The following is a 13,756-nucleotide window of genomic DNA, read 5'->3' on the forward strand; positions in this document are numbered from 1 at the left end:
TGTGTACGCGCATATGTATGTGTGTGAGTGTACCTGTATAGTGTGTGTGTGTGAGTGTACGTGTATGCAGTGTGTTTATATGTGTGTGCGTGTGCATGCATGTGCACGGTGACAGTATTGCCTGACTGTGCCCCCCCCCCCCCCAGCGTTTGCAGCTGCTGCTGCTGAATCCTCTGAAGGAGCTCTCCAACGTGCTCCACGCCGACATCAGGCACAAGCAGCTGGAGTGTGTGCTGCAGATCCTGCAGAGCCAGGGGGACAGTCTGGGGCCCGGGTGGCCTCTGGTGCTCGGGGTCATCGGGGCCATCCGCAACGACCAAGGGTGAGGGGACACACGCCCGGAGTGGAGCAGGAATGAGATGGAATTGCTGTCGCAGATGATGACCTTGTTTCTGTGGTCAGGAAAGGATTCAGTAGTGATATGCAACCACCGGCTGCAAGATTTAATGATATGCCTTGTAGGGCTAGTTTTCCAAACAATAATTTAGTTCCCTCTTGTGATGGATTACATTTTTGTTAATGTTTCCAAAGAGCTCAATTAAGACTGACAGTGTGCTTAATCGTCATTAGCAAAGTTTTAAATCTTCGCCTCATATTCCAGGTGAAATGTGGAAAGAATCTGAGAAAATTATACATTTGTGTGTTTCTGTGACACATAATTAGAATCCCATTAGCACACCCACTAGCTTTTACCTTTAAAAATAAACCAAGCTTTTTAAAATATGCTTACAGTGCCAATGCTGTATTTCAGAGAGTCCTTAATCCGAACAGCCTTCCAGTGCCTGCAGTTGGTGGTAACGGACTTCCTACCCACCATGCCTTGCACATGCCTCCAGATTGTAGTGGATGTTGCTGGCAGCTTTGGTCTTCAGAACCAGGAACTCAACATTAGCCTCACCTCCATTGGCCTTCTGGTAAAAGGAACCACATTGTGTTTGTAGGAACTGCAAAACACTGCATTCACTTTCCATCCCTTTTTTATCTAGCACCGAAAAACAGACACACTACAAAAATGTGTAGTTGATGAGTCATGAGTCCTCTAACGTCTCTCCCTCTTGCTTTCATTTGTATTTTTTGTTTCTTTTAAGCACATTGAATGACATTTTGTATGACAATGTGCTATATAAATAAACTTGAACTTGAACTTGCTCGTGTCCCTGTAGTGGAACATCTCGGACTACTTCTTCCAGCGGGGAGAGGCCATCACGGACGAGCTGGAGCGGGAGGAGGCTCTGCTGCAGAAGCAGGCCCAGGAGAAGGGTGAGCCCCTGAACCGGCCCTTCCACCCGGCACCGCCCTTCGACTGCCTCTGGCTCTGCCTCTACGCCAAGCTGGGCGAGCTGTGCGTGGACCCGCGGCCGGCCGTCCGCAAGAGCGCCGGACAGACACTCTTCTCCACCGTCAACGCCCACGGCACGCTGCTGCAGCAGCCCACCTGGCACATCGTGGTCTGGAAGGTACGAGAGCCCGCTGACCCCCTCCTAGAACTGACCAGGAGCAGCTGAGCCATGGGAGCACATGGCTCATGTAGTGTTGACGGAAATGAACAGGAAGTAGGCGAGGATTTTCTCTTTGATAGACCCCCTTGCTCTGTTGGCCTGTCTGACTTGGCCATTTCTCTGATACCTTTGGCTAGCTAATCAATATTCCACTGTTTCCTTTTTTTCTCTGAAGTTTCTGAAGATGCACAGTTTGTCTTAGAATCAAACATTTGATGACCGATGGTCATCCCCCCCCCCCCCCCCACACACCTCCTCAAAGCTAATCAGCGTTCAATGGGTCAGTGTTAGCTCAGTGTGTGTGTGGCCCTTGTGCCCAGGTGCTTTTCCATCTTCTGGACTGCGTGAGGAAGTCCTCGACGACGGCCGACAAGGAGAAGATCGAGTCCGGTGGCGGTAACATCCTCATCCACCACTCCCGGGACACGGCCGAGAAGCAGTGGGCGGAGACCTGGGTGCTCACCCTCGCTGGGGTGGCGCGGATCTTCAACACACGCAGATACCCGCTGCAGCAGCTCGGTGGGTGGACGCAGAGGGTGCTGGGCACAGAGGGTGCTGGGCACAGAGGGTGCTGGACAGGGGTGGGAGAGCAGGCCCCATACATGGTGAAAGAAAACAAAGCATGAGGGATTCAATTCAATTCCATTTTTATTTATTTTTATTTATATAGCACCATGGTGTATGAATAAGGCATTTTACAGAGCCCAGTTTCTACTTTAAACCCCTAAATCAAACACTAACACAATAGTGATGAGGAAAAGTCAGTTTAGCAGAAAGGAACCATGAGCACATAAGCTCAGATCTGCTTTTGTTTGACCAATGTGTGTCTGTCTCCCTCCTCTGCTCTCACATGGCCTTCATCCCTCAGGTGATTTCTTCAAGGCCTGGGAGGTGCTGCTTGACCACATCCAGTCGGCCGCCCTCAGCAAGAACAACGAGGTCTCGCTGGCCGCTCTCAAGAGCTTCCAGGAGATCCTGCAGATCGTCACGCCCGTCAAGGACGCCGACAGCGTAAAGCCCGACCCCCTGGCCGCCATGGGTGTGCCCCCGGTGCTGGTGGACGGTCCTCTCGGGGCCGGCCGACCCCTGCAGCGCTCCGACTCGTTGGCCGAGCGGCTGGCCCAGCGCTACATGAACAGTGCCCAGTTGGCCGCCCCCACTCCTCTTCCTCCGCCCGGGGAGGAGCTGGACGACTCGGCCCTCTGGTGGTCGGCGTGGAACACGTGGTACCGCACGGGCACCGAGTGTACGCGTCCACCGCCGGCCGGCGCGGACAAGCCCTCGTTCATCCCCAGCCAGCCCTTCCTGACCGCGCTGGTGCAGATCTTCCCGGCGCTCTACGCACACGTGAAGGGCGGCTTCAGCATGGAGGACCTGCGCAAGCTGGGGGTCATCCTGCACGGAGCCGTGTCCGTGCCCATCAGCTCGGACGCCTCGCCCTTCATCCTGCCCTCCTACACCGAGGCCGTGCTGACCAGCATGCAGGAGGCTGTGCTCACCGCCCTCGACGTCCTGCAGAAGGTGCCCTGCGCCCGTACTCACAGACCTCCAGCACACACACACACACACACACACACACACACACACACACACCCGTACTCACAGACCTCCAGCACACACACACACACACACACACACACACACACACACACACACACACACACACACACACGTACGTACTCACAGACCTCCAGCACACACACACACACACACACACACACACACACACACACACACACACACCAGGGATGGAAATTAACCACCCGCCCCCCGCCAAATGCGGGTAGTTTTGTGCGCTGGCGGGTGAATTTGGTCAACTTACCAGCCACTGTGGCGGGTAGAGCTAGCGTACCACAAATAGTCAGATCCGGTCTAATTTTCATACTTATTGACGGTTAAAAATAAGAAAGTGTCTGTAGGGATCATGTAGCCTAACGTTACCAGCCTATAAGGGTAAATCGCGCTGATTTGAAGTTCTACAACTCGTAGTGAGCCGCCACCGCAGCATAGCCTATAGGCACTGGTGCAGCGCTTCACTTTCACTTCACTACCATTAAGAAACTGTCACTATGCTTTCATGTGCCACTGCTAGATTATTTCAGGATGACTGCATAGACATAAATCTAGTGAGATCTGTGGATCTGCGTTATATCTTCACAGGCTAATATTCTCACGTAAATAGTTCTCTTTTTAATTGGCCTGTAGGCCTAGGTATTTTAATCCGGCCCGCAACACGTTGCTATTTAGACCTATGAGGCAGACAGAGTGCCAAATAGAAAATAAATGCTAAATGTTAAATATAGCCTTAATACCTGTAAATATTTCAATCAGATGATGTACACTATAGTTAGATCAAGTTGGAGAGTTGGATTAGGCCTATAGGATGCTCCAGAACTCACACAAACGGAGTCTTAAAGGAGCCACACCACTTTTATGACAAGACACTATAGCATATGAATGTGGTTCTGTTGACCTTTAGTTTTGTTGCTACTGTGCTAGGAGGACAGGTTTAGGGCAAAACTCAGCACATTTTAGTCATATTTCTCTAGTGGCTGGTAAAAAAGTTGAGTGGCTGGTAGATTTTGGAATCCACCAGCCACAGTGGCAGGTAGAAAAAATATTTAATTTCCATCCCTGACACACACCCGTACTCACAGACCTCCAACACACACACACACACACACACACACACACACACACACACACACACACACACACACCCGTACTCACAGACTTCCAACACGCACACACACGCACACACACACACACGCACACATACACACAACAGGCGCACGTACTGCATGCACACGCATACGCACTCGCACGCACACACGCACGCACGCACGCACGCACGCACACACGCACGCACGCACACACACACACACACATGCACATACACACACGCACGCGCGCACACACACACACACACACCACAGGCTCACACACACACACAACACGCGCGCACACACACACACACACACACACACACACACACACACACACACACACACACACACACACACACACACACACACACACACACACACACACACACACACACACCACAGGACAGGTCACACACACACACACCACAGGCTCACACACACACACCACAGGCTCACACACACAACACACACACACACACACACACACACACACACACACACACACACACACACACACACACACACACACACACACACACACACGCGTGCGCGCGCACACACACACACACACCACAGGCACACACACACACACACACACACACACACACACACACACACACCACAGGCACACACACCACACACACCACAGGCACACACACCACAGGCACACACACACACACACACGCGCGCACACACACACCACAGGCACACACACACACACACACGCGCACACACACACCACAGGCACACACACACACACACACACACGTTACAAGTGTTTACAAAATCGAAGTAACTGATTTTGTAAAGTAACTGATTTTGTGAAGTAACTGATGTCATGTAATCGCTGACGGAAGCTAACTCTCCAAATCCTGATCCCCTGGTTCCCACACACCTGCATATCTGTGAGAAACACACACACTCTCCCAAACATGCCGACGCAAACATGGATAGAGCTTGAGTCACACACACACACCTGACCACCCCCACTCAGGCCTCCGCACTCCCACAGCCGGACACACAGTCCCAGCAGCTGATTTGTTATCACTAAGAAAGAATCCGGCGGTTAGGATGACCCCTCCACTGGACCAGCTGCCCTGAGCTTCCCACACTGCTTGCCTGCAGATTGCACTGTAGGGCGTCGTGTGAAAATACATACAGCATTAGGAATGCGGACCCTGGGAGTTTCCTCTTGTGTGTGTGTGTGTGCATGTAATGTATGTATATTATTGATGTGTGTATTTAAGTGCCGTCTCCTTGTCCACCACAGGCCATTTGCGTGGGGCCCGAGACGCTGCAGGTCATGTACCCCGCCATCTTCGAGCAGCTGCTTCTGTTCGTAGAGTTCTCCTGTAAACCTCCGCAGTACGGCAAACTGGAGACCAAACACGTGGCCAACGCCAAATACAACCAGGTGGGTGGCAGTGAGACTGCGGCCTCTCCACTATGGTGCTGTTGGTCTCTCTCTCAGATATGTAGACCATGAACACTCCTCCACAGGCATCTCCCTGGAGCTTTGTGTGTGTGTTTGTGTTTGTGAGTGTGTGTGTGTGTGTGTGTGTGTGTGTGTGTCCTTGCCCCTTACATTGCCTCAAGTGTGTTATTTGTGTCTCCTTGCCTCACAGTAGTGTATTTGTTGTGTTGCCTGTCAGATAATGTGTACAGTATATTCATCTCTCTGTGACCAAAACTAGTTGTTCATGTGAAAGCTAGAATAGGTAGTTACCTCTTTGACTTAAATTGAGTACTTCTTAAAATCCCACAAGGGTAAGTATTGGGTAAGCTATGGATCCGTTAAACAGACAAAAAAGGCAAAAAGCCACATCCCTGATGAAACCTTTGAGTTGACGTAATCCTTGATTAATGGCTCCTCTCGATTCCTCTTCCTGGTTCTCTCGGCACCATGCCACATACGGGCACTCAGTGCCACCAGAGTGCCACCCGAGTGCCCTGCTCTCTCCCACAGCTGCGTCATCCCAGTTGCAGTGTCACATGCCAAGTGACCATTGTTAATTCTCTGCTTTTCCTCTTCTAAATATTGAGTGGTCTTCATGCAGTGGTGTGAATGGTAGCAGTGTGAATACTGACATAACGGAGTTGCTGCAGCAATGCTGTGTGTGAACTGACATTAAAATCAGACCCAGTGGCCAGACACAAGTCTCTCTATGTCTGTGTCTGTAACTATTGAAATCCGTTGCGTACTGTATACTGTCAGCAGTCAGTCGCTCAAGCAGCACGATACACAGTGCATGGCACTGGCTAATCTGCAGAGGCCAGTTAAGACGTTAACGCTTGTCCACTCTTCTCTCATTCTGTTTTCTGTACTACTCAATGGATCCACTTTAGATCCAACTGTTTGCACCGGTGAGTCCTCATTCCGTCAGCCCCACTCTAGCCACACAAGCTTAGCTGAATTGTAACACTGCTAGTCGAGGGATCTCACCTTCTCTTGTCATCCTCCTCTTCCTCCTCTTCCTCCTCTTCCTCCTCTTCCTCCTCTGCCTCCTCTTCCTTCTCTCTCCCTCATTACTCACATGTGTCTGTCTGTGTCTCTCGGCCTCACCCAATGCCTGTCTATATGTCTGCTTGTCTTTCTTGTTTTGTGCTCTCTCTCTCTCTCTCTCTCTCTCTCTCTCTCTCTCTGCCCATCACGACTCATTCTCATTATTGTGCACATGGACTTTACTTTATGGGTTTTTTAATCTTGACTTCGTTTGCATGCTTTTGCGGTTTTAAAGCTCTGCCACCTCACTGATTTTATTCTTTTTTTTGTTTTGTTTTGCCCTATCAGCACTTGAAGGTATATGGGTTTATTAAGTCCCGTCAGAAACCAAGTCAACACTTACAAACACAAGACTCTCCCTACCTCTTTCTCATCTCTCCCACTTCCATCCCTCCTCCCCTAATCTGTCTCTCTCTCCCTCCATCTTGCCATCTGTTTTTTTTCTCACAGGCTGAATGGGTGGCCTTAAACTATGTGCCCTTTGCTGAGAGGTCCCTTGAAGTAGTGGTGGACCTTTACCAGAAGACTGCCTGCCACAAGGCGGTCATAAACGAGAAAGTTCTGCAAAACATCATCAAGGTAAGCTCCCTTTTCCCCACCTTTATGGTGTATACTGTAGGCTGCACGTTTAATGAGCAGCATGCATTTCCTGTCGTCTTAACAAAAGGCCACAAAACAAAGGGCTCTGATTCATAGCGTAATGATACCGAGTGGCACGCACGCACGCACGCACGCACGCACGCACGCACGCACGCACAGGGCCCTCACAGATACAGCTGTGTCAGTTTAATTGCTGTTATTACTGCGTGTGCGCGGCGTTTGGAGTCGGAGGGTGGGAGCCAGAAGCGGTGAAATCACTACGTGCGGGACAGCGGATGTCCAGAGACGTGGGAAAGGCCCCGCTGGAGGTCAGGGTGGAGAGGGGCCGCACGGCAGGAGCCTCCACCGCACCGCACCCAGCGGCAGATCAGGGGAGCCTCCCTCTCGGCGGCGTTACTAATGCCCGCACACCCCGCTGTCCTTCAGCCAGGATCTCTGGGCGCTGTCTCAGTGACCCTGGTGGTGTGGTGTCTGAGCCCTGCTCTCTGGTTTGGCCTCACCTGTTGATTTGGTTGTATTGAGTGCCCTGTTTGCCTTATTTCACTCTCACCTCTTTTTCTTCCCTCTTTTTCTGTTTTTCATTTACATTCACTCACATCTCTCTCTCTTTCTCTCTCTATCTCTGTCTCTCTCCTCTCTCTCTCTCCTCTCCCTCTCTCTTCTCTCTCTCTCTCTGTCTCTTTTTGTCTCTCTCTCATCTCTCTCTCTTTCTCTCCTCTCTCTCTCTCCTCTCTCTGTCTCTCTCTCTGTCTCTCTCTCTCTCTCTCTTTCTCTCTCTCTCTCTTTCTCTCCTCTCTCTCTCTCTCTCCTCTCTCTGTCTCTCTCTCTCTGTCTCTCTCTCTTTCTCTCTCTCTCCTCTCCCTCTCTCTTCTCTCTCTCTCTCTGTCTCTTTTTGTCTCTCTCTCCTCTCTCTCTCTTTCTCTCCTTTCTCTCTCTCTCTCTCTCCTCTCTGTCTCTCTCTCTCTGTCTCTCTCTCTCTCTCTCTCTCTCCTCTCTCTCTCTCTCCTCTCTCTGTAGACTCTGCGGATGCCCCTGGGCCTGAAGTACGCGTGCCCTGCGGAGAGCACATGGAAGCTGGCCGTCTCCTCACTGCTCAAAGTGCTCTCCATTGGCCTTCCCGTCGCCCGCCAACACGCCTCCTCGGGCAAGTTCGACACCATGTGGCCAGAGCTTGCTGGCGCCTTCGAAGACTTCCTGTTCACCAAAAGGTACTGTACGTGGGCCACCACAGCTCCAGGTAAACCGGAATAATCCTGTATTTGGAAACCAGCCAAGCGCATGAGAACAATAGGCTGCAGCACTGGTTGAATGACATTGTTGGGCTTGGACGAGCTTATTTCAGCATGCCCTGCTTTTTCTTTTGTCCAGCACGCCTCCAGATAACCTGTCCATCCAGGAGTTCCAGAAAAATGAAGCAATCGATGTTGAGGTATTGTCTCAGTATTGACTTGACCTTTGTGCCGATTTCTCACTCTCTTTACCATAGTACCAGTGAAGAACACTTCAAGATGATTCCCTGTGTGTTTGCATGTTAACCCTGGTGTTCTCATCACAGGTGGTGCAGCTGATCAGCACTGAGATTTTGCCTTTCGCCAACTTCATCCCTAAAGACTTCGTTGGCCAGATCATGGCGATGCTCAACAAAGGCTCCATCCACTCCCAGTCCTCCTCGTTCACCGGTGAGGACACCACCAGAAGCACATTCAAACAGCCTCTTCAGATCCCGGACATTACTGTGTATTAATCTTCTGAATCTCAAGCTGTGTAGTATGTCTGTTTGTGTGCAGAGCAGGGCATTGTGGGATTTGTAGTCCAAGCCCATATTGTGTACTGTGTCTGATTGGGACAACATTCCCTGCCCGCACTTTGTGTGGCTTCCAGAAGCCGAGATCGACATCCGGATGCGGGAGGACTTCTCCAAGGTGTGCTTCGAGACGCTGCTGCAGTTCTCCTTCAGCAACAAGGCCTCCACGCCGCAGGAGGGCTACATCTCGCGCATGGCGCTGTCCGTGCTGCTGCAGCGGGCACAGGACGTCCTGCGGCGCTACGTGGAGGACGAGAGGCTGAGTGGCCGATGCCCACTGCCCAGGTGAGCCACCGCCACGCTACGCTCTGCTCTGGGCATGGGTCTGTTCTGCTCTGGGCATGGGTCTGTTCTGCTCGGTCCCACATAAAGGTTCATGCAATATATGCTATACACACACACACACACACACACACACACACACACACACACACACACACACACACACACACACACACACACACACACACACACACACACATAAAGCTTTAGAAGACATACAGACACACATTTGATTCCATAAACATGCCGTTACATTACCATACAAATGCTGAACATCATGTACTAGTCACACACACTCTTCAGCTTTGTACAGTAAGTTCCAGGCATCCATAGAAACACACGTACACTACATTCTGTGCAAGTGCATCCATTCTACACACACTCACACACACACACACATTTAAAGGCCAAGTAAACATATGATGCATAAACTGTCACGATTGTAATAAATACCAATCTACTGACATGCATCTATTTTGTAACACACACACACACACACACACACACATACACATACATAATGCAGACGCATGGGTACTGCATACACTCTTCTCTGGCACTGACTCATACATGCACATACTGTATATATACCCTTAGCTGGAGCTGGGCTGATGCAGAGGTAACAGGTACTTTGCACATATATATACCCTTAGCTGGAGCTGGGCTGATGCAGAGGCAAGAGGTACTTTGGCGTTGCCCTCAGGCAGCTGTCTCATGTCAGATACTGCAGCTCTACTGGCTGTCAGCACTGAATATCCCCTACTGTGGGTACTTACAGTCAATGTCTGTGAGAGTGTTTGCAGATGTGCGTGATTAGGTGTGTGTGTGTGTGTGTGTGTGTGTGTGTGTGAGAGAGTGTTTGTGTGTGTGCTAATGTGCGTGCACTGTGGTGCAGACACAAACTAGCATAACAGCTCTCTCACTGTGTCTTTCTCAGTGCACAGAGGATGAAGCTTGATTGCCATCTGCTCAGGTTAATGCCATTTGCATCATTCTCGCCTGTACTGGGTTTTTTTCCCCCTTCCACCCATCATTTCTTTCGCCCCCCCTTGTTGACACGTCAGACGGCTGCGTGTCATTTTTGTCTGAGTTGATGCCATGTGTGCTAATCGTCAAGCCAAATATTAAGCAGGCTAGATTAGATCCTGTCAGCCTGATCTTCTCATTATCTCCCCTCTAGGCAACAAGTCACAGAAATCATCTTTGTCTTAAAAGCAGTCAGCACCCTAATGGACTCCCTTAAAAAGACCCAGCCAGAAAATGGTGAGTAATATGAGGAGAAAGGATCAACTTAGATAAAGGTGGATATTGATTCTTTAGAAGAAAAGGGATCTAGTACATAAAAACTCCCAAGGATGGTATCTAATTAAATAGTTTCTTAGCCTGGGTGAACTCAGATGAACCTGCTCTGTAGGACTGTCAAGATAGGCTCTCTGGAAGTAGATGAAATGTAAAATGTCCTAATGATGGAAGTCATTTTAGGTGTCAGCTATATTATGGAATCATACAGTTTGTCTGTTCTTTCCTCTTCCTCCTCCTCCTCCTCCTCCTCCGTCTCTCTCTGTCTCTCATTCCAGTGGATGGCAACACCTGGGCCCAGGTGATAGCGCTTTATCCAACTCTGGTGGAGTGCATCACTTGCTCCTCCTCGGAGGTCAGCTCGGCTCTCAAGGAGGCCCTGGGGCCCTTCAAAGACTTTATGCAGCCCCCCGTGTCCAAAGTGCAGAACGGAGAGTCCTGACCAGCCGGGCAGGGATCGGGAGGAGGGAGGACTTTTTAACTATCGAAGGGGGTAAAGAAAAAGAAAAAAGATAAAGATGAATGTGTCCTTACACCACAGGAGCGGACTCTGATCTCCCACAAGCCTGTTTGAAGGACTGTAACCCATAGCAACTGCAGTGGCAAATGGTATTGAACGCTCTCGCGATCAGGGGTTGACCTTCATCACCATAAGCTTCTCAAACATATTGATGACCCATTCCCATTGGCTGGACTCACAGTTGATTAACTGCTACAGTGCATTTGCAGTGCTTTTTTTTCCATTTCTGCAAGGGGAGTCAATGTACAGTGTGTGTGGTGATCCGTGTTAATGATGTAAGTAAGAATGAATTAACTGGGCTTTATTCATCTTTGAAATGGAGAAAAACAAAAACCAAGCGAACAAAGAAATGTGTGATGGAAGAATGCTCTTTTTGAAGGACTTTTCTTGACTACAAAGGATTTTATGCAAGATCTTACTGTAACATTCCATGTCATCTTTAGTCCACTTGAGAAGGGTTGTACCTGTGTGTTTAAAATAAATGGAAAAAAAAGTTCTACAATCTCGGGGTTTGATACGATAAAGTAAAATACTTTCACATGTTCAATGTTCCCTCCATCAGTCTGTAGCCAGATGCATCAATGTTGATGATTGAAAGCTGGCATCCTATGAATGGAAGATGACTTCACATTGTATTGAATACCTGAAGACAAAGCTAGTGTACAAGTTATCATACATTTCTGCTGGCTCTCAAAAATCAAACCTCCATCTTGTAGCAGGAACAGTGAGTCCTTAGAGCATGTGGCCGGTCTAATGCTGAAACTCATCAATGGATTGTGTCTTACATTCAAATGTCAGAAATACGTTTATAAAAATGATGTGTGCCTACATGTGTTGGAATATGATTCTGCAATATTGCTTCACAAACTTGAGGTAATTGGCTTTAATTTAATAGTGCTACATTGGTGCTTGATGTTTTTAAAGACAAATTAAACTATTGCTCACATGATCTATGGTTAAATATCCCAAGGGATGGGATCGGAACATAGGAACTAACTTGTTAATGCAATGGTACCACTATCTTTACTAGCCTACTACACCGTTATTTACATTAACCTGCTTCTACTGTCATTATTACTATTGCCGCCTACTATTATTATTATTCACAGTAGAACTAAATTGAATGGTCTTGTAATGGTGGTACAAACCAGATCGTTACTATGTTATCTGTAGTCTTACTAGTAGCAACAGGAGTAGTAGCAGGTCATGTGAGGGGAAGGGCGAATTGTAGAGAGGTTGGTAGAGGGGTGGAGAGAGCAACGGAGCCATAGGCGGGGTTATCGTGCTACTTCAATTGCGCCTTCAAGCACGCCGTAAAACTGCATACGGGAAGCGGGAGAGACGAAGGAAGAAGTAGACCTCTGCGATTTAACCAGGCCAACACGGCAATTATTTTCCCTTTGCTTAAATGTCGAGGATTTTTAAGGACTTCCATTCCTGCTGCACCATGTACTGGCTGAGGTAGTAGTTTGTGCTGTTGGTTGGGATTTGACATTGCCCGCTATGGAGATGACTGCGCAAGCTACTGCCTTGCTAGTGCTGGTGGTTATCGACTTCCGACGAAGGAAAGACTTATTTCACAAATTTTCAATTGTCTGTTTTTCATCGACAACTGTTCAGATTTCTATTTGACGTGTGCTACGGTAATTCATGGTCATGTTTGCAGTTGAACGGTTTCGGGTGCATCCGCGTGTGCGCATTGCACGAGTGCTTGATTAAGGAAGCGGTAGGTGTGTTGTATCCACTCCGAAAATAAATATCTGGTTGCTGGAACTAATTATGTTCTGTGTTTTAACTTGAACTATTTTTGCCTAATACATTATTTTCTAAATGGGTGATACTTATTTTCGCACTGTGCACTTAGGCTACTAATTCGCACATCAATCATTCCCATTCCGAAGCCGACTTTTGAATGACTTAAATACTTCTAAACGTTTTTTCTAGTCCTAAATTCATTCATTGTTGACACCATAAAGTGCTTTGCTATTTAGTTAACAAAAACTGAGAACAATTTTCCTTAAGGGATGGTGAGCGTGAAACGGGGTCATTCATTTTTATAGATATTTGATTTTATCCCCAGGCTCTGGCTGCCTCAAATCTGTAAAGCATGTAGGTCATGTTGCTGTTGCTAAGAAGAGAGTTGTGACGTGGCCACATTACCCACTAAGGTAAATGTTCAGTGTGTGTGTGTGTGATGGCCGGTGTTCATAATTCACATTCCTAAAGATGTTTGGTCCTTGTTGAACGGCTGGATCAGATAACTCTGAAGACTGAAATGTGGTGTTTCTTATAGGGAATCTGTCAGAAGCTCAGGCCAGTCAATGTCCTGGAGGAAATCAGCATTTGAAAAATGCGCACAATGTGTATCCTCTGACGTCTGTCTGACCTCATCCACATGGAGCTCTTTAACCCTAGATTCCCGGCACACAATCACATCTAGGCTCAGAGATCCTCCATTCCCCAGATGCTATAGACAAGCTGGAGGCAACTAGTAATTACTGAACACAATATGCGACCCATCAGCTGACTTCCCTGTCAGTATGGTATGGATAGCCTATGGAGTGGGGGGGAGGGGGCATTTCA

The 13,756-nt window shown here is 48.7% G+C and overlaps 1 protein-coding gene across 2 annotated transcripts in view; it reads left to right on the forward strand.

The window, feature by feature from the left end:
- Nucleotides 1–11,675, forward strand: part of mon2 (MON2 homolog, regulator of endosome-to-Golgi trafficking) — a 38,530-nt gene extending 26,855 nt beyond the window's left edge. The window contains exons 22-35 of one of the 2 annotated variants that reach the window (XM_076271543.1): nucleotides 147–322; nucleotides 752–914; nucleotides 1,164–1,457; nucleotides 1,820–2,018; nucleotides 2,368–3,020; nucleotides 5,436–5,579; nucleotides 6,512–6,529; nucleotides 7,119–7,247; nucleotides 8,286–8,476; nucleotides 8,637–8,697; nucleotides 8,824–8,947; nucleotides 9,150–9,357; nucleotides 10,535–10,617; nucleotides 10,932–11,675. In XM_076271543.1, coding sequence (XP_076127658.1) covers nucleotides 147–322; nucleotides 752–914; nucleotides 1,164–1,457; nucleotides 1,820–2,018; nucleotides 2,368–3,020; nucleotides 5,436–5,579; nucleotides 6,512–6,529; nucleotides 7,119–7,247; nucleotides 8,286–8,476; nucleotides 8,637–8,697; nucleotides 8,824–8,947; nucleotides 9,150–9,357; nucleotides 10,535–10,617; nucleotides 10,932–11,095 — 2,607 coding nt within the window. In that variant the 3' untranslated portion in view covers nucleotides 11,096–11,675. The remainder of the gene's footprint in view (nucleotides 1–146; nucleotides 323–751; nucleotides 915–1,163; nucleotides 1,458–1,819; nucleotides 2,019–2,367; nucleotides 3,021–5,435; nucleotides 5,580–6,511; nucleotides 6,530–7,118; nucleotides 7,248–8,285; nucleotides 8,477–8,636; nucleotides 8,698–8,823; nucleotides 8,948–9,149; nucleotides 9,358–10,534; nucleotides 10,618–10,931) is intronic. The other variant, XM_076271544.1, reaches the window with a different exon arrangement.
- The last annotated feature ends 2,081 nt before the right edge of the window (nucleotides 11,676–13,756 follow it).

This window comes from Alosa pseudoharengus, unplaced genomic scaffold, assembly GCF_046254945.1.
Source record: "Alosa pseudoharengus isolate Yale_2024_CS ecotype anadromous, Long Island Sound unplaced genomic scaffold, YU_APseudo_1.1 YU_APseudo_1.1_scf_10, whole genome shotgun sequence".
Taxonomy (NCBI): Eukaryota; Metazoa; Chordata; class Actinopteri; order Clupeiformes; family Clupeidae; genus Alosa; species Alosa pseudoharengus.